Source organism: Entelurus aequoreus, linkage group LG16 (genome assembly GCF_033978785.1).
Source record: "Entelurus aequoreus isolate RoL-2023_Sb linkage group LG16, RoL_Eaeq_v1.1, whole genome shotgun sequence".
NCBI lineage: Eukaryota > Metazoa > Chordata > Actinopteri > Syngnathiformes > Syngnathidae > Entelurus > Entelurus aequoreus.
Genome location: NC_084746.1, coordinates 18,507,999 through 18,528,474, shown reverse-complemented (window position 1 = coordinate 18,528,474; position 20,476 = coordinate 18,507,999). Strand labels below are relative to the sequence as shown.

The window sequence follows — 20,476 nt, the reverse complement described above, 5'->3', positions numbered from 1 at the left end:
ATATATACATACAGTCAGGGGCGTCACTAGCTTTTAAGGACAAGGGGGGGGGGGCTTAGCAGAGGTGAGACCAAGTCATTGTTTTGCAAGTCACAAGTAAGTCTCAAGTCTTTGCCCTCAAGTCTCGAGTCAAGTCCCGAGTCAAGACAGGCAAGTCCCAAGTCAAGTCCAAAGTCAAGACTGGAAAGTCTCAAGTCAAGTCCCAAGTCCTGCATTTTAAGTTTCGAGTCCTTTCAAGTCCTTTTAACCACAGACTAATATATTTACACAGATTGTGTATGCTTTTAAAACGCTGTATTTATTTATTAAAACAAGTGCATTTAGAATTGCAGGGACTGTATCCCTGCAGACTGTATTGATCTATATTGATATATAATGTAGGAACCAAAAATATTAATAACAGAAAGAAACAACCCTTTTGTGCGAATGAGTGTGAATGAGTGTAAATGGGGGAGGGAGGTTTTTGGGGTTGGTGCACTAATTGTAAGTGTATCTTGTGTTTTTTATGTTGATTTAATAAAAAAAAAAAATAGTAATAATAATTTTTTGTATTTTTTTATTTCTTGTGCGGCCCGGTACCAATCGATCCACGGACCGGTACCGGACCGCGGCCCGGTGGTTGGGGACCACTGTGTTAAAGTATTTGGCAGAGGTTTTTATCCAAAGCGACATACATAAAAAATACATATAAAACAATCACTGTAAACATGATCATTTAAGGGAAGAATGTAATACAAAATATCAATACAAAGTGTCAAGACATAATAAACTCTGCTGTTGCAGCAACAGAGATACAGTCTATAAGATATATAGATATCTAATGTATTCATACATTGTTTATGTAGAATATACGCATGTTTATATAACCTAATCATATTGTTTCTTCAATTTAAAAATAGCTGACTGTTTTCCCCCCTTCTCTGGGATTATATTCCCAGTTTTGATCTCGGACATCTGGTCACTTATAGCATATAAGAATATTTTATTACTGTTAAACTATTAATAATAAAACACGCCAAAACATGTGTCCTTTATCATAACTACACGTATGACAAAAAAGCGCGTGAAAATCAGTGGTATTCAGTGAGGTAAAATGAATTAAATGCGCTGACAGTTCATTGCTCCTGCCAAATGAATTGCACTGAGTGGAGAGGATCACCACTCCAAGATGGCGGCCCCGCGTCTCGTCCGCGCCAGTAGGCAGTAGCGGTCGATGCTGCGTACCCTTATAAGATGTCTATGGTTATAACGTTAGCAGTGAGTTTACAGCCTCACTGATTTAAATACACAGCAAATAAAAGTCACGTTACTTAGCCAATAAACGTTAGCTTACATTCAAAACGTACCGTTCTGTTTGCAACTTCAAATGTCGAACGAAGTTGGAAGTTGTTGCAATTCGTTTTTTGTTGACCAAGTCGTAGTTTTAATACCCGAACGAAACTATATTTGACGTAATTTTTCCTCACTGGCGCGTTGTTTGAGAGCTATTCTTCGTTGGTTGTTCTGCAATTTGATTGGATGAATGCCGTGGGATGAAAACAATGTGGATCTACTTTGATTGGCTGTTGTACTGACAGACACACACGCTGAGAGAGCGCACACTCCCTGACAGACACACACGCGTACACTTTGGAAGATACGGAGTGCTCCCGAATAACTTTTTAATCGTTGGGTTTTGGGGAAAGTAGCAAGTCTTGTCAAGTCAAAAGGCTCAAGTCCAAGTGAAGTCACAAGTCATTGATGTTCAAGTCCAAGTCGAGTTGCAAGTCTCTTTACATTTTGTCAAGTCGAGTCTAAAGTCATCAAATTCATGACTCGAGTCTGACTCGATCCAAGTCACGTGACTCGAGTCCACACCTCTGGGGCTTAGCCCCCAGGAGATGCACAGGATGCGAGCGAACTTAGCGCACAAGCACAAAACTTCACAAACGGCTAACAAAGACTTAGAAGTTATTCATTGTTATTATTTAAAAAAATGCAAGGGACGAAATGAAATGCTCCCCGGGACGATGGCTTTTAACCATTTTTTTTCTTTTTCTTTTTATGTTTTTATTCATTTTACATTTAATATTAAATGTCTTGGTTTTTCCTCCCTCTGAAAATCCTATGAAATGTTTAACAAGCCAGGCGTGGCGAAGTTGGTAGAGTGGCAGTGCCAGCAATCGGAGGGTTACTGGTTACTGGGGTTCAATCCCCACCTTCTACCATCCTAGTCACGTCTGTTGTGTCCTTGGGCAAGACACTTCACCCTTGCTCCTGATGGCTGCTGGTTAGCGCCTTGCATGGCAGCTCCCGCCATCAGTGTGTGAATGTGTGAATGTGGAAATACTGTCAAAGCGCTTTGAGTACCTTGAAGGTAGAAAAGCGCTATACAAGTATAACCCATTTATCATTTATTTATCCTATAAATAGTCGCTCGCATCCTGTGCATCTCCTGGGGGCTAAGCCCCCCTGTCCTTAAAAGCTAGTGACGCCCCTGGTCCCAGCCTTATTCCAAAATGTAATATATTAATTGTTGTCCCCAAAATTACACACACAATACCCCACAATGACGACGTGAAAATGTTTTTGTTTTTTTTGCTAATTTATTACCAATAAAAAAATGGCATGGCCATAAATATTAACAGCCTTTGCTTATTACTTAGTTGATGCACCTTTGGCAGCAATGTTCACACTGTCATTATGGGGTATTGTCTGTAGAATTTTGAGGACAAAAACGTATTTATTTCATTTTGGAATAAGGATGTAACAACAACATGTGGAAAAACTGAAACGCTTTGAAAACTTTCCGGATGCACTGTATTTAAGTAAACACGGACTGAAAATCCTCTACCGACATAAATCTTTCGGAGTTAATTTTGTTTTAACATCTGGTTACAAATGACCAGACACATGTCTGCCAGCTGTATTTACGTTCAGCAGGAGAGAGGAGACATGAAAAAATGTAAACAAACGGACGCCATATTGGATGCTTTACCGCTCAAGTCAAATCCGGAAGTGGCTGTAGTCACGTGGTTGCAACCCAGGGTTCCCTCTTCCGTCGTGTGATCCACTTGATTTTCTCCCTCTTATTTTGTAGCTGCACTGTAAGGTTAATTAACGATGAATCGGCAAGCGCACGAAAGAGGAACCACAAAGGTTGTTCGAGTAGGACTAAAAACAGGAACCACAGAGGTTGTTCGAGTCGGACAACGCAAAGAGGAACTGTCTCACAGGTAATAATGTACCGTCGGAACCATTATCCAGTTACTATTAACCTACGTTTTTTCGACCATATTTTAAATAATACCACTTTTCCTAACTAACTCGTACTTGTGTTTGATGTAATGTGAGCAGATCACTGAAGTGCTTGTGTTTGTAGCTTCGCGGCTAACGCTACTTATCTTCGCTAGCTTGAAACTGTTGATGAAACGACACCCACCGTGAATATCTCAACGCATTGTGACGTTATAGCTGTTGTTGTGACATTTTCTTGGTTTTTATTCATGCCTATAATGTGTAGTTTTCTTGACAGAGTACCCCTCGACTTGAAAGAAGGCGCGGTACACATTGCAGCTGCTGGGAGAAACGCAGGTAACGGTTTGTCCACGCCGTCCCGATACGTGCACGACGTAAATACTGTGGGTTAATTTGGCGTAAAACTGAACCTTTTTCGGGGGGCTAACGAACCCTCTAGGGGTGAAGATGTGATATGACACAATTATAGTAATAAAGGTAAATAACTCCTGAGTGAATGTATAAGACCAAGGGCAGTTGAAATGAGGAGCTCTTGTACACTATATTGCCAAAAGTATTTGGCCACCTGCCTTGACTCACATATGAACTTGAAGTGCCATCCCATTCCTAACCCATAGGGTTCAATATGATGCCGGTCCACCTTTTGCAGCTATTACAGCTTCAACTCTTCTGGGAAGGCTGTCCACAAGGTTGCGGAGTGTGTTTATAGGAATTTTTGACCATTCTTCCAAAAGCGCATTAGTGAGGTCACACACTGATTTTGGTTGAGAAGGCCTGGCTCTCAGTCTCCGTTCTAATTCATCCCAAAGGTGTTCTATCGGGTTGAGGTCAGGACTCTGTGCAGGACAGTCAAGTTAATCCGCACCAGACTCAGTCATCCATGTCTTTATGGACCTTGCTTTGTGCACAGTCATGTTGGAAGAGGAAGGGACCTGCTCCAAACTGTTCCCACAAGGTTGGGAGCAAGGAATTGTCCAAAATGTTTTGGTATGCTGGAGAATTTAAAGTTCCTTTCACTGGAACTAAGGGGCCAAGCCCAACTCCTGAAAAACAACCCCACACCATAATTCCTCCACCAAATTTCACACTGCAGTCCGAAATGTACCATTCTGTACCAAAAAGCGTGATTCATCACTCCAGAGATCGCGTCTCCACTGCTCTAGAGTCCAGTGGCGACGTGCGTTACACCACTGAATCCGACGCTTTGCATTGGACTTGGTGCAGCTGCTCGGCCATGGAAACCCATTCCATGAAGCTCTCTGCGTACTGTACGTGGGCTAATTGGAAGGTCACATGAAGTTTGGAGCTCTATAGCAACTGACTGTGCAGAAAGTCTTTGCGCTATGCACTTCAGCATCCGCTGACCCCTCTCTGTCAGTTTACGTGGCCTACCACTCTGTGGCTGAGTTGCTGTTGCTCCCAAACTCTTCCATTTTCTTATAATAAAGTCGACAGTTGACTTTGGAATATTTAGGAGCGAGGAAATTTCACGACTGGATTTGTTGCACAGGTGGCATCCTATGACAGTTCCACGCTGGAAATCACTGAGCTCCTGAGAGCGGCCCATTCTTTCACAAATGTTTGTAGAAACAGTCTCCATGCCTAAATGCTTGATTTTATACACCTGTGGCCAGGCCAAGTGAATAGGACACCTGATTCTGATCATTTGGATGGGTGGCAAAATACTTTTGGCAATATAGTGTATGTCTGGGTCTTTTAACTGGACAACACAACATGTACACAACCTGAAGCACAGTATTTTTAAAGTACTAGTATAGTGCAAAAAATCGAGTTGCCTCTATATTCAAGCTATTATCATCTATATATGATTTCATGTACAAAACCCAAAACCAGTCAAGTTGGCACGTTGTATAATTCGTAAATGAAAACAGAATACAAGGATTTGCAAATCCTTTTCACCTTATATTCAATTGAATAGACTGCAAAGACAAGATATTTATTATTCGAACTGAGAAACTTTTTTTTTTTTGCAAATCATCATTAACTTAGAATTTAATGGCAGCAACACATTGCAAACAAGTAGGCACAGGGGCATTTTTACCACTGTGTTACATGGCTTTTCCTTTTAACAACACTCAGTAAACGTTTGGGAACTGAGGAGACACATTTTTGAAGCATTTCAAGTGGAATTCTTTCCCATTCTTCCTTGATGTACAGCTTAAGTTGTTCAACAGTCTGGGGTCCCCGTTTTGGCATTTTAGGCTTCATATTGTGCCACACATTTTCAATGGGAGACAGGTCTTACTATGAAGCCACGCTGTTGTAACACGTGGCTTGGCATTGTCTTGCTGAAATAAGCAGGGGAGTCCGTGATAACGTTGCTTGGATGGCAACATATGTTGCTCCAAAACCTGTATGTACCTCTCAGCATTAATGGTGCCTTCACATTTGTGTATGTTACCCATGCCTTGGGCACTAAAACACCCCCATACCATCACAGATGCTGGCTTTTGAACTTTGGGCCTATAATCCGGATGTTTTTTTTCCTCTTTGGTTCATGGAAGGTGATTTTATACCCATTCATGGCACCCACCTGTTCCCAATTATCCTGTTCACCTGTGGGATGTTCCAAATAAGTGTTTGATGCGCATTCCTCAACTTTATCAGTCTTGTTTGCCACTTGTGCCAACTTTTTTGAAACATGTTGCAGGCATCGAATTCCAAATGAGCTAATATTTGCAAAAAATAATGTTTTCCAGTTTGAACGTTAAGTATCCTGTCTTTGCAGTCTATTTAATTGAATATAGGTTGAGAAGTATTTACAAATTATTATATTTTGTTTTTATTTACGATTTACACAACGTGCCAACTTCACTGGTTTTGGGGTTTCTATGTATCATATATATCTGGAAAAAGAAAGATGATTCAGAACCTTCTATTTTTGAGCCTATTTTTTGTGTTGTTCTAATGCAAACAAAAGAAATAAACATGTGAATACCAAAGCATTTGTAACTTCAACAATTTTCTGGGAGAAGTGGGGCATTATCTGACAGAAATGCAGGGGTGCCAATATTTTTGGCCATGACTGTACGACTTCGAATGCATAAAATAAAGAAAATGTCTTACATAGGGATTGTAAATAATAAACAGCACATCTCTTTCCAATGTTTGTGTATTTCCAGTATGACTGATCTTCTGATACAGTCAGAATGCAGACGAGTTCCTACCGTGATGTCATCCCACCCTGTATTTACAGTAATTGACAAAGACATTCGGAGTAGAATATTTAAAATGGCAGACTAAAATTGAGGAATTGTGTGATGTTTAGATGTTGCCAAAAGGGAAATGTTTTCTGAGATTTTTGTTATATTATTTGACATGATGTTAATAAATTATCTACTAAAAGAATTTGTGTTACATTACATGGTACATGTAAGTGTCAAGAAGACAACCAAAAGAGACTGGAGGATGAGAATAAACCTAAATGTAAAATATTGTGTAGAAATGCTCCCATTTACAGAAAATGTAGTCTTGATTTCCCCCCAAAAATTTGGGGACTTGCGTAGCAGCACTTCGTGGCAACTTTCCTCTTTTTTTACGTCAGTTTGACTTTTTTTCCCCTCACATCCCATATCTTTATTTGTAAAATTCTGTTTTTTCCATAGAAGAGCTGATCTTAACTAGCCAATATTTCGCTTGTGATATGTTTTTGTCACATATAGCCAATTTGCTACAATCACAATCCCAAATAAAAACATTTGTAAGTCTTATTTTGTCGTCTTAATATCTCTCTGAAAAATGGATAAGTATGAATGAAAAAACAACGTTAATGTCCAATCAGTTAAGATAACGTGTTCTTCGTTATTTCTGTTTAGCACGAGCCTCTGAGAAATGGAAGTCTTCGTTCCAACCAGCAGACGGTAAAAATCCTGAAGTTGATTTCCAAGAAAATAGCAGGTATGTAGAAATGTATATCTATACAATACATACTGTATGTGGATTATACAGACAGTTGTGCTTAGGGATGATGTTCGAAACCGGTTCTCCCGATTGTTCGATGAGAAAAGAACTGATTCCATGGATTCTAATCCCTTTTTGAGAACCGGTTCCCGTTATCGAAGCCACTATGCCGTATTTTCGCGACCATAGGGTGCACCGTATTAAAACGCGCCGTGTCAGTTACGGGTGCGATTTCTGTATTTAAGGCACAGCGTAGTTTTGGGCGCAGGCATGGTTAAACATACGCTAGCTTAAAACATGGACGCTGTTTTAAAAAGGCAGCAGGAGCAAAGCTGAGTTGGGTTGTACTTTATTGAAGTATTTATCAATGTACTCACATTATTTTTTGATCGATCCTCATCCACACATCCATCAAAGTCCTCATCTTCTGTGTCCGAAATGAACAGCTGGGCAAATTATCCATCAAACACGCCAGATTCGCTCTCCTCATTTTCAAAGTTAGTCTCGTTGTCCATTAGCATAGCAAGCTAGCACAACAGTAAAAGCCGACTTCTCTTGCCCCGTTGTGCGTATGAATTGGCTACCGTGCTGGTCCCCTTCTTCTCCACAGTGTGCTTCACCGGGATGTCGAAAGTGAGCGGCACCTCGTCCATGTTGGTGATGTTTGTCGGCACATAGCAGCACTATATGCTTACTGGGGGCGTGCTAGCGTCCTCTCTCACCTGAAACCTTCACCCTATAGTGGCCGCATGCTGTCCTCAGTCACGTCCGCTTTTCCTCCATATAAACAGCGTGCCGGCCCAGTCACATAACATCTATGGCTTTTGGAACTCAGTGCACACACAACAACCTATCTGGATTCGATAAGGAATCGGTTCGATAAGAGGATTCGATAATGGGCTCGAACTCGATAATTTCTTAACAAACATCATCCCTAGTTGTGTTTACTTAAAATAAACACATTTTAACTAAATTAAATTGCATATAGAAGGCTTTTGTAGTTGTTTAGCTTCTCCCAGCAGGCCCCAGTTATTTACACCGGATGCCCTTCCTAACACAACCCTCCTGTTTATTTGGATTTGATGCCGGCGCTGGAGAGCTCCAATTGCTGGCAATTAAACCTGCACCAACGCCAGTGTAGATGATGGGGGCTATTAATGCTTGTAAAAATCTTATATCAACCATTGACACTTATTTCATAGTTCTGGACCTAAAAATTGTGTCTACAGGTAAAATGACCTCCAAATTAGACACAGTCGTGAATTTAGAATTCAAGTTGAGCCTAAACAGAGATGCCACAAGGGAGATTGGAACCTTTGGTCTCCTGACTGGGCCTGCTTTGTAGGATACTGTCTAATAAAAGTGTTTTACTGCATTGTTCCAGCCCACAGCACATGAATGCCAATGTTTTGAGAGAAAATGACACTAACAGTCATCCTTCCTCTGTCACCTGCAGGGGTGAACTGTATGACCCCTTTGACCAGAAGACATATGAATCGGTCAATGACAGCTTCCAACCTGAGCAGGCTAACAGCCTGGAGCAACACCAACGCTTGTCCCCGGGCAGGACCTGCCGTGACGCGCCCCCATGGGAGTTAAGGCGGCCCCTTGACCTACACGGCGAGGGCAGTCCTGTTGACGGACTGCCCAAATGGCGGCACTACTTCCCGGACAAAGAATCACTGGAGCCACCAGCGTATGGATCCATCAACAGAGCTGTCAGGCTTGGCGACAATTCATCGGGTCTAGAGTTGCCTGCACGCTATGGAGGAGAGAGGACTCATGGAGATGAAAGGATGACATGGCCAGAGCAGAGAAGCACGGTATATCATCGGTGTCAAAAATGGTTCTGTTTACAGTCAGTGTGAGCATGATAAGACAACACATGACATATTGTAACGGTGATAATAATGGATTAGATTTATATAGCCCTTTTCAAGACACTCAATGCACTTCACAGAGAAGTGAGAACCCATCAATCATTCATTCACTCACATTCCCACCTGGTGGTGATAAGCTACATTGGTAGCCACAGCTGCCCTAGGGTAGACTGACGGAAGCGTGGCTGCCAGTTTGCGCCTACGGCCCCTCCGACCACCACCCATCATTCATTCACCAGTGTGAGCAGCACTGGGGGCAAGGGTGAAGTGTCCTGCCCAAGGAGGGGAGCGAACCTGCAACCCTCAAGTTTCTGGCAGGGCTGCTCTACCCACCAAGCCATGCCGCCATCCACGATGCAGATCAATTAAGTTTTCCACCATTATTCAGCTTTCACCCTTTAGACCATGGGTGTTGACTGCATATATATATTTATATATATAAATGTATGTGTATATGTATATATATATATATGTGTATATATATAATATTACTCAAACTTGTTTCGGGGCTCCAACATAAATAGAAGAAAAAAGTTAAGACCATGGTTGAGAGCACCGAAACAAGCTCGCTAGTTAGCTAACCATCCGGCTAGCTTACTTGTTGTCGCCTCCGCTTGCTCTGCGAGCCACAACGTTGACAGATGTCCTCTTTGCTGCTAATCATTGGATAATTACAATCCGAACACTGTTAATTCCGAACCGGTTGTAGTTCTAGAGTATTTATTAGTAACCAGCGAGAAGGTAGTTTTTGACGTGACGGATTTTAAACAGAGGTCACGACACCGGGGGTATATTACCCGAAGGGGCGCGGCTTAAGGGTAGAGATGCCAAATGAGAAACCATTTCCGAGTTCTTTGTATACATGTTATACAAACCCCGTTTCCATATGAGTTGGGAAATTGTGTTAGATGTAAATATAAACGGAATACAATGATTTGCAAATCATTTTCAACCCATATTCAGTTGAATATGCTACAAAGACAACATAATCGATGTTCAAACTGATAAAAAAATGTTTTCTTGCAAATAATCATTAACTTTAGAATTTGATGCCAGCAACACGTGACAAAGAAGTTGGGAAAGGTGGCAATAAATACTGATAAAGTTGAGGAATGCTCATTAAACACTTATTTGGAACATCCCACAGGTGAACAGGCAAATTGGGAACAAGTGGGTGCCATGATTGGGTATAAAAGTAGATTCCATGAAATGCTCAGTCATTCACAAACAAGGATGGGGCGAGGGTCACCACTTTGTCAACAAATACGTGAGCAAATTGTTGAACAGTATAAGAAAAACCTTTCTCAACCAGCTATTGCAAGGAATTTAGGGATTTTACCATCTACGGTCTGTAATATCATCAAAGGGTTCAGAGAATCTGGAGAAATCACTACACGTAAGCAGCTAAGCCCGTGACCTTCGATCCCTCAGGCTGTACTGCATCAACAAGCGACATCAGTGTGTAAATGATATCACCACATGGGCTCAGGAACACTTCAGAAACCCACTGTCAGTAACTACAGTTGGTCGCAACATCTGTAAGTGCAAGTTAAAACTCTCCTATGCAAGGCAAAAACCGTTTATCAACAACACCCAGAAACGCCGTCGGCTTCGCTAGGCCTGAGCTCATCTAAGATGGACTGATACAAAGTGGCAAAGTGTTCTGTGGTCTGACGAGTCCACATTTCAAATTGTTTTTGCAAACTGTGAATGTCGTGTCCTCCGGACCAAAGAGGAAAAGAACCATCCGGATTGTTATAGGCGCAAAGTTGAAAAGCCAGCATCTGTGATGGTATGGGGGTGTATTTGTGCCCAAGACATGGGTAACTTACACATCTGTGAAGGCGCCATTAATGCTGAAAGGTACATACAGGTTTTGGAGCAACATATGTTGCCATCCAAGCAACGTTACCATGGACGCCCCTGCTTATTTCAGCAAGACAATGCCAAGCCACGTGTTACATCAACGTGGCTTCATAGTAAAAGAGTGTGAGTACTAGACTGGCCTGCCTGTAGTCCAGACCTGTCTCCCATTGAAAATGTGTGGCACATTATGAAGCCTAAAATACCACAACGGAGACCCCCGGACTGTTGAACAACTTAAGCTGTACATCAAGCAAGAATGGGAAAGAATTCCACTTCAAAAATGTGTTTCCTCAGTTCCCAAACGTTTACTGAGTGTTGTTAAAAGGAAAGGCCATGTAACACAGTGGTGAACATGCCCTTTCCCAACTACTTTGGCACGTGTTGCAGCCATGAAATTCTAAGTTAATTATTATTTGCAAAAGTTTGAGTTTGAACATCAAATATCTTGTCTTTGTAGTGCATTCAATTGAATATGGGTTTAAAAGGATTCGCAAATCATTGTATTCCGTTTATATTTACATCTAACACAATTTCCCAACTCATATGGAAACGGGGTTTGTAGAATTTTACATTACATTTTCAGTAGTAAAAATGTCAGTAAATGAACTACTAATGAAGCTAAAAACGATGTAGTACATTACATGTGACGTGTCAAAAAAACAGCCAAAAGAGGTTGGTTGATGAGGATAAATCTAAAGTTAAAATATAGTGTAAAAATGTACCCACAATAAAAAAAATAAAAAGTCGTCTTGATTTAAAAAAATATATATTTCAGGGTTTGCGTGGCAGCACTTTGGGCTGATAGAAATCTTCCTCTTCTTTTTCTCAATTTTCCTATTTTTTCTTCCTCAATGGGTGCTTACATCCCTAGATTTAAACGAGTGTACTCAGTGGACTAGTGGTTAGGGTGTCCGCCCTGAGATCGGTAGGTTGTGAGTTCAAACCCCGGCCGAGTCATACCAAAGACTATAAAAATGGGACCCATTACCTCCCTGCTTGGCACTCAGCATCAAGGGTTGCAATTGGGGGTTAAATCACCAAAAATGATTCCTGGGCGCGGCACAGCTGCTGCCCACTGTTCCCCTCACCTCCCAGGGGGTGAACAAGGGGATGGGTCAAATGCAGAGGACAAATTTCACCCTACCTAGTGTGTGTGTGACAATCATTGGTACCGTACTTTAACTTAACTTAATTTTGAATTATGTGTTGTGCTTGGACATTTTTTATAATATCCACAATGTTCAGTGAGCTAGTTGTTTTGTGTGACCCTGTGTGTCATCTTTTTGTGTTAGTTTATCTGCGCGGTGAATGCGAAAAGTTGTTTGGATGGCATGTATAAAAATGCTGTGCACTTCAAAGTGCAATTTAAGGTCATTAACCTGAATTACTCATGATGTCCATAAGGTAGCGGCAAAGATGCATCAATTATTCTGTCAGATATTTAAAATTAAGTTACTGCCACCCCGCGGGCCAGAGTCCTTAATAAACTTGTGACGTCTCGTGAGCCAAAATGAATACGCTGGTGGGCCGCACTTGTCCTGCAGGCCATAGTTTGGACACCCTTGCTTCAGACCCTTTTATGGTTCATGTACTGATACTACAGTGGAACCTTGATTCCCAAACGTAATGGTTCGTAAATCGAAAAGTTCTTATCGTGGAGCAAAGTTTTGCATAAATAATTAAATAATGTGAACATGAATATTTGTTTCTAGCCTCGACAAAATCTCTATTTTAGTAAGATAATGCAGACTTTGATGACACTATAATGTATTATCAAACAAATATATCGAGGGGGTGATGGATGAACAATCTCTTTATCAAAACAACAAGGCACGCTGATCTGTCAATGCACACACAAAAGTCCATTTGGTGCTCTAAAAACATTTAACAACCATGTTGCTACAATATTTACAGTCAAAAGGTCTTTAAGTTGATACCCGTAAATGTTTCTGGCATGCACACTACAAAAGAGGGCAAACGCATTCAAGGCAGAGTTTTGATATGGAGGAAAGAGAGAGAGAGAGTGGAGGTGGCAGGGAGGAAGGGCAGCGTGTTACTTTTCTGAAGGAGAGTCCCTTTCTTCTGGGGTTTTGTTCTTTTTTCTCTCCTCTCTAAGACTACTGTAATTCCAAGGCGATTCCCTTCATTCCAGGCTGGTTTGTTGGCGTTTTTGGACCAATATTGAGTGAGCAAAATACAGTAGACAAAGCTTGGTGAATGGCGGGAAAAGAAGCACTGAGATGTGGCGACCGAGTAATGGACATCCTAAATAGGATGTGGCGTAAGGGGGCTGCGCTTCTCCAAAATGGCCACGCCCTGTGTGTACTGTATTGCGGCATGGAAAATAAATAAATGAATGAATGTAGCTTTCGCAAACAGAGGCATGTTTGGCACATTCTAAAAGTTGGCAAACGGGGGTTCGTAAATGGAGGTTCCAGTGTGCTCTGAACCAATTACTGCCTCTTCTCCTCTGCAGATAGTCTCACGTGTAAGACTGTCCTCACCCAAGTTGCAGCCAGACCATCAAAAGGTGGCGCCTGTTGAAGAAGGTAAAAAAACTCTTATTTTCAGTATGATGTTTACACATGAACATGATGTACAGATTGTCATTATTAGATCACAGATGCCCCAATGAACACCTGAACTCAGTTAACTTTGGTGTCTATGAGAGCAAATCATCCCCCAAAAAATTGTCTGTAGGCAACTGCCTGTTGCAGTTTTTGTAATAACCCCACAAGATGGCAGTTGCTGCATTTGAAGTACAAAACCCAAAACCAGTGAAGTTGGCACGTTGTGTAATTCGTAAATAAAAACAGAATACAATGATTTGCAAATCCTTTTCAACTTATATTCAATTGAATAGACTGCAAATACAAGAACTGACAAGACCAAATTTTTAAGCTTTTAGGTGGAATTCTTTCCCATTCTTGCTTGATGTACAGCTTAAGTTGTTCAACAGTCCGGGGTCTCCGTTGTGGTATTTTAAGCTTCATAAGGCGCCACACATTTTCAATGGGAGACAGGTCTGGACTACACGCAGGCCAGCCTAGTGCCCGCACTCTTTTACTATGAAGCCACGCTGTTGTAACACGTGGCTTGGCATTGTCTTGCTGAAATAAGCAGGGGCGTCCATGATAACGTTGCTTGGATGGCAACATATTTTGCTCCAAAACCTGTATGTAAGTTACCCAAGCCTTGGGCACTAATACACCCCCATATCATCACAGATGCTGGCTTTTGAACTTTGCGCCTAGAACAATCCGGATGGTTCTTTTCCTCTTTGTTCCGGAGGACACAACGTCCACAGTTTCCAAAAACTATTTGAAATTTGGACTCGTCAGACCACAGAACACTTTAACACTTTGTATCAGTCCATCTTAGATGAGTTGGGGCCCAGCGAAGCCGGCAGCGTTTCTGGGTGTTGTTGATAAATGGCTTTTGCTTTGCATAGTAGAGTTTTAACTTGCACTTACAGATGTAGCGACCAACTTTAGTTACAGACAGTGGTTTTCTGAAGTGTTCCTGAGCCCATGTGGTGATATCCTTTACACACTGATGTTGTTTTTTGATGCAGTACCACCTGAGGGATTGAAGGTCATGGGCATTCAATGTTGGTTTTCAGCCTTGCTGCTTACATACAGTGATTTTTCCAGATTCTCTGAACCTTTTGATGATTTTACGGACGGTACATGGTGAAATCCCTAAATTGCTTGCAATGGCTGGTTGAGAAATTTTGTTTTTAAACAATTTGTTTAGGCATTTGTTCACAAAGTGGTGACCCTCACCCCATCCTTGTTTGTGAATGACTGAGCATTTCATGGAAGCTGCTTTTATACCCAATCATGTCACTCACGTGTTCCCAATTAGCCTGTTCACCTGTGGGATGTTCCAAATAAGTGTTTGATTAGCATTCCTCAACTTTCTCAGTCTTTTTTGCCACTTGTGCCAGCTTTTTTTTAAAACATGTTGCAGGCATCAAATTCCAAATGAGCAGATATTTGCAAAAAATTACAGTTTTCCAGTTCGAACGTTAATGGATGACCATGTGTCCAAAGAGAGCTAGGTTTTCCTTTCCACCCTCCTATATACACCAAATCATTAACATTTAAAGGATTAAGGTGTCTCTCTCTTAATTGATTGATTGATTGATTGAGACTTTTATTAGTAGGTTGCACAGTGAAGTACATATTCCGTACAATTGACCACTAAATGGTAACACCCGAATAAGTTTTTCAACTTGTTTAAGTCGGGGTCCCCTTAAATTGATTCATGATACAGATATATACTATCATATATACTGTCATCATAATACAGTCATCACACAAGATAATCACATTGAATTATTTACATTATTTATAATCAGGGGTGTGGAGGGGGTGGGGGGTAAGATATGGACAGCAAGTAGTGGACATATAGAGAGAGAGAGAGAAAGAGAGCGAGAGAGAGAGAGAGAGAGAGATCAGAAGGCATAAGAAAAAGTATCTGCATTTGATTGTTTACATTTGATGATTAGCAATCCGGGGAGGGTGTTAGTTTAGGGTTGTAGCTGCCTGGAGGTGAACTTTTAGTGCGGTTTTGAAGGAGGATAGAGATGCCCTTTGTTTTATACCTGTTGGGAGCGCATTCCACATTGATGTGGCATAGAAAGAGAATGAGTTAAGACCTTTGTTAGTTCGGAATCTGGGTTTAACGTGGATAGTGGAGCTCCCCCTGGTGTTGTGGTTATTAACGTCATACTTGATGATAGGCGAACACACGTCTAAAGCTCTAAGTATATCTTGTGGCGTATTCCAGAGATCAATACCACGACCAAAATGGTTGAATCTCTGTATAAACAACATTTGTCAAGTGTCAAAGAACTTAAAGTTAGAACCATTTGCATACAACACAACCACATGTTAAGGAGAGGAGAGAACACAAAGAAGCTCATACAAATAATAACAGAAGAAGAGATGGTTTGACAAAAACAGTATCTTTCAATCCTACTAAAACTAAAATAATGTTATTCACTAACTGTATGAAAGAAAGTCAGAAATACAAATAGATGGAGTAGATGTGACGATTCTTATGATTTGACATGTGTGAGTAAACAATATCTCTCTAATTATCGCCTGCTTTTAACTTTTCGCAGTTTAGGTAAATAAATGTAGTAATATGTGGTAACCTAATACTTAAATCACGCGATCTAAACTAAAATAACACCCATGGAAGATGTATACTTGGAGGACTGTGTATTATAGGGGGAGTTAGCTGTCTAATGTGTTTCAGAGAGTCTGAAGCTCTTGCATCCACTACCTTAGGACACTGTGGGCCTGATTTACTATGGTCCAAATACCATGCAGTAAACATCGCGTGCAATCTTTAAAATAGTTTGTATTATTAGAGGGTGTATTGTGTGCGATTTTCTCACACTGCGTGTGCAATTGAAGAGTGGGACCACTTCATTTACTGTATTTTTTGGACCTTAGGGCGCACCGGATTATACGGCGCACTCCCGATAAGCGGGTCATTATAAGGCGCATTTAAGGGGTCATATCATGATTTATTTTTTTTACTACATATAAAAGACCTCAATGTGGTCTACATAACATGTCATGGTGGTTTTTGGTCAAAATGTTGCGTAGATTATGTTTTACAGACCATCTTCAAGCTGCTTTCGGACCGTCTCTTCAGGATGTGCCGTTTTGTGGGCGTCTTATTTACATGCCTCCACTTCGACAGTGTCTTTTCCCCGTCATCTTTGTTGTACCGGTAGTTTTTAGCGCTTCCATTGTGAGTCTACTGACAGATATACAGTCATGGTCAAAAGTTTACATACACGTGTAAAGAACATAATGTCATGGATGTCTTGAGTTTCCAATAATTTCTACAACTCTTATTTTTTTGTGATAGAGTGATTTAAGCACATACTTGTTTGTCACAAAAAAACATTCATGAAGTTGGGTTTTTTTATGAATTTATTATGGGTCTACTGAAAATGTGACCAAATCTGCTGGGTCAAAAGTGTACATACAGCAATGTTAATATTTGGTTACATGTCCCTTGGCAAGTTTCACTGCAATAAGGCGCTTTTGGTAGCCATCCACAAGCTTCTGGCAAGCTTCTGGTTGAATTTTTGACCACTCCTCTTGACAAAATTGGTGCAGTTCAGCTAAATTTGTTGGTTTTCTGACATGGACTTTTTTCTTCAGCATTGTCCACACGTTTAAGTCAGGACTTTGGGAAGGCCATTCTAAAACCTTAATTCTAGCCTGATTTAGCCATTCCTTTACCACTTTGACGTCTGTTTGGGGTCATTGTCCTGTTAGAACACCCAACTGCGCCCAAGACCCAACCTCTGGACTGATGATTTTAGGTTGTTCTGATGAATTTTGAGGTAAACCTCCTTTTTCATTGTCCCATTTAAAGCACCAGTTCCATTGGCAGCAAAACAGGCCAGGAGCATAATACTACCACCACCATGCTTGACGGTAGGTACGGTGTTCCTGGGATTAAAGGCCTCACCTTTTCTCCTCCAAACATATTGCTGGGTATTGTGGCCTAACAGTTCAATTTTTGTTTCATCTGACATCACATGGACGAAGATAAGACCTAATGGAGGAAAGTTCTGTGGTCAGATGAAACAAAAATTGAGCTGTTTGGCCACAATACCCAGCAATATGTTTGAAGGAGAAAAGGTGAGGCCTTTAATCCCAGGAACACCAGTGACCAAATATTAACATTGCTGTATGTATACTTTTGACCCAGCAGATTTGGTTACATTTTCAGTAGACCCATAATAAATTCATAAAAGAACCAAACTTCAAGAATGTTTTTTGTGACCAACAAGTATGTGCTTCAATCACTCAACCACAAAAAAATAAGAGTTGTAGAAAGTATTGGAAACGCAAGACAGCCATGACATTATGTTCTTTACAAGTGTATGTAAACTTTTGTTAACGACTGTATGAACAGTGTATATGATATGTTGAGTTTATTGTCTTCTTATGCTCTCACAAATGTATCAAATGTTCTTACCTTTTGTCAAACTCGTTTTCATTTTGGGCCACATCAAAATTATGGCTGCCATCAGAGGGCTGCTTATAACAGTGAATAATGTATGAATTTGCCTCTGGATTTCATTATTATTTATATAAATGGTTTTAAGTAGATTGTCGATTTTACGGTAAAAACTTTACATTTACAACATTTTACTGTAAAATACTGTTTTTTATTTTATTTTTTACAAGGGGCGGTATAGCTCGGTTGGTAGAGTGGCCGTGCCAGCAACTTGAGGGTTCCAGGTTCAATCCCCTCTTCCGCCATCCTAGTCACTGCCGTTGTGTCCTTGGGCAAGACACTTTACCCACCGGCTCCCAGTGCCACCCACACTGGTTTAAATGTAACTTAGATATTGGGTTTCACTATGTAAAGCGCTTTGAGTCACTAGAGAAAAAGCGCTATATAAATATAATTCACTTCACTTCACTTCACAACATTTTACGGTCAATGGAAACACTGTACCACTGTTTTTTTTGTGTTTTTTTTTTTAATGGAAAAAGCATACAGCTTAGTTACCAGAATTTTTGTGTTAAATTTACATTGCAGAGGTAGAATAATTTAAAATAACCTTTTGTATATAATGTAAACATAAATAATGCCTCAAAACAGGTTAAGTAAATTTAAACAAAAAACAGCAGACAGACTGCACAGCTGTTTTGTGCTTTGTAGTGTCGATATGGGCTTGTAGATCTTTATTTGCCACAGATATATACGTTCCTGCTTTGCACAAAGTGCATTCTGCTTCCCATGTGTCACGGCCAGGACGAAAACACGGATACCTTTTCCGCAAATCATCCATGAAGTTGCATTTACGTTTCGACATCTCTCTTGTGTCCTGACTCTCTCGCTCTCTGTCTCTGCCCCTCCCCCACGAATGCTGCTGCGTGTGCTGGCCTCCGCAATTTGTTTCGTTTTTAACCCGTTCTTAACCCTGAACGAACATTGAAAATACATGCAACCCTAACTCAAAATGCCGGACATTTGAGGCATTTAAGAAACCCCGCCCGGACAGCCCCGCAAAAGAGGACATGTCCGGGAAAAGAGGAGGTATGGTCAGTCTAGCTAAACACCTTTCTGCTCACCACACCGCAGTAACACTGACTCCATGCGCTCTGAATATGCACTGCTGATTGGCTGTTACATGCGCTCTGAATATGCACTGCTGATTGGCTGTTACATGCGCTCTGAATATGCACTGCTGATTGGCTGTTACCGCTCTGTGTGTAACCAATCATGGTTCTGTGGGTGGGACAATGCTGGGTGCTGCAGAGATGTACTGACAGAGGCAGAGACAGAACTAAGCTGAGCAGCTTGTTAAGACTTTAGTTGAGGCGGTGGCTCTTTGTTGTTAAGCGCTGTGGGAAACCCTGAGATGAGAGGAGATGTGGCCGTGGTCCATATAATTTTTCGAGGGGCAATAAGAGCCTCGGCTCCTGTGAAATTCCTGCTCTGATTATGGCTATCATAATTAGCAACCCTGTTTGGAACATCCCTGGTTGTAATTTTTGGCTCGTGTGTGTCTCCTTTGGATCCAAATGTCATCACGAGTGTTTGCTTTGTCTGTCCTTCATAGAAGAGGAAGACAGCGCACCTTCAAGTAGTATGAAAAGGTCAAAGACCAAGTCCGTACAAATGGATCAGTGAGTTTCACTTTGATAGTATCTCTCCAAATGACTTGTGAAAGTGAAAAAAGCAACAGGATTTGAAGGACAAAAGCCTAATAATAAAAAATGTGATCAAATTGTGTCTTGAAGGATAACCATCAACTGTGACCTTTGCGACATTCAAGTGAGCAACGGGCAGGAGCTGGAGGAGCACTTGGAGAGCAAACTTCACTGGGACCTAATGGCACACATCCAGCTGCATAATCATTATGACGATATCATTATGGCCTTCCTGCAGGTAAACCAGTCACTCCCTTTAGAAGACCAAAGTCAGTCTGACTTTTCTTGGAATGTTGCCTATCATTCACAATCCTTATGTAAGACAAGAACACATATTGTTTTTCTTTTTTTATGCATTCTAACTAGTAAATGCTGGCAAAAATAGCTAACAATGGAGTCGCTCTATTCCGCCTCTAATAGACCTGGGTAATTATTTTTACTCGGGGGCCACATTGGTTGGTGTGTGTGTGTGTTTGTGTGTGTTGTCACACAATCATCAGTCACTCCTCTGTTATACAGAAATATCCTGCTGATATCAAACTGACAGTGTCATGTTAAAGATCAGAACTGAAAAAATAAGACCAGTAAATTTTGTCACACAATTATCAGTCAGTCACTCCTCTCACACAATCATCAGTCAGTCACTGTGTATATGAGGACAGACTGGCTGATGATTGTCATCACAATACAAACACTCACAATACGACTGATAGAATGCTAAAAATATTATGACAGACCACCACCAAAAATTTTATGGAATTCTACAGCCGTTTTGCTGAGTAAAAGAATGTACATAAAAATAAATAATGTGGTGTTTGTAATATTAACTATGAATGATAAAACACTGAATATGGAGAACATATGAAC

At 40.9% G+C, this 20,476-nt stretch overlaps 1 protein-coding gene across 3 annotated transcripts in view; it reads left to right on the top strand.

Moving 5' to 3' along the window:
- Positions 1–2,980: 2,980 nt before the first annotated feature.
- LOC133630670 (DBIRD complex subunit ZNF326-like) overlaps positions 2,981–20,476 on the top strand; it is a 34,758-nt gene continuing 17,262 nt past the window's right edge. For 2 of the 3 annotated variants that reach the window (XM_062022294.1, XM_062022291.1), the window contains exons 1-7: positions 2,981–3,215; positions 3,503–3,573; positions 7,074–7,155; positions 8,615–8,981; positions 13,381–13,453; positions 19,519–19,585; positions 19,700–19,847. In XM_062022294.1, the coding sequence (XP_061878278.1) occupies positions 3,103–3,215; positions 3,503–3,573; positions 7,074–7,155; positions 8,615–8,981; positions 13,381–13,453; positions 19,519–19,585; positions 19,700–19,847 (921 nt within the window). In that variant the 5' untranslated portion in view covers positions 2,981–3,102. The remainder of the gene's footprint in view (positions 3,216–3,502; positions 3,574–7,073; positions 7,156–8,614; positions 8,982–13,380; positions 13,454–19,518; positions 19,586–19,699; positions 19,848–20,476) is intronic. The other variant, XM_062022293.1, reaches the window with a different exon arrangement.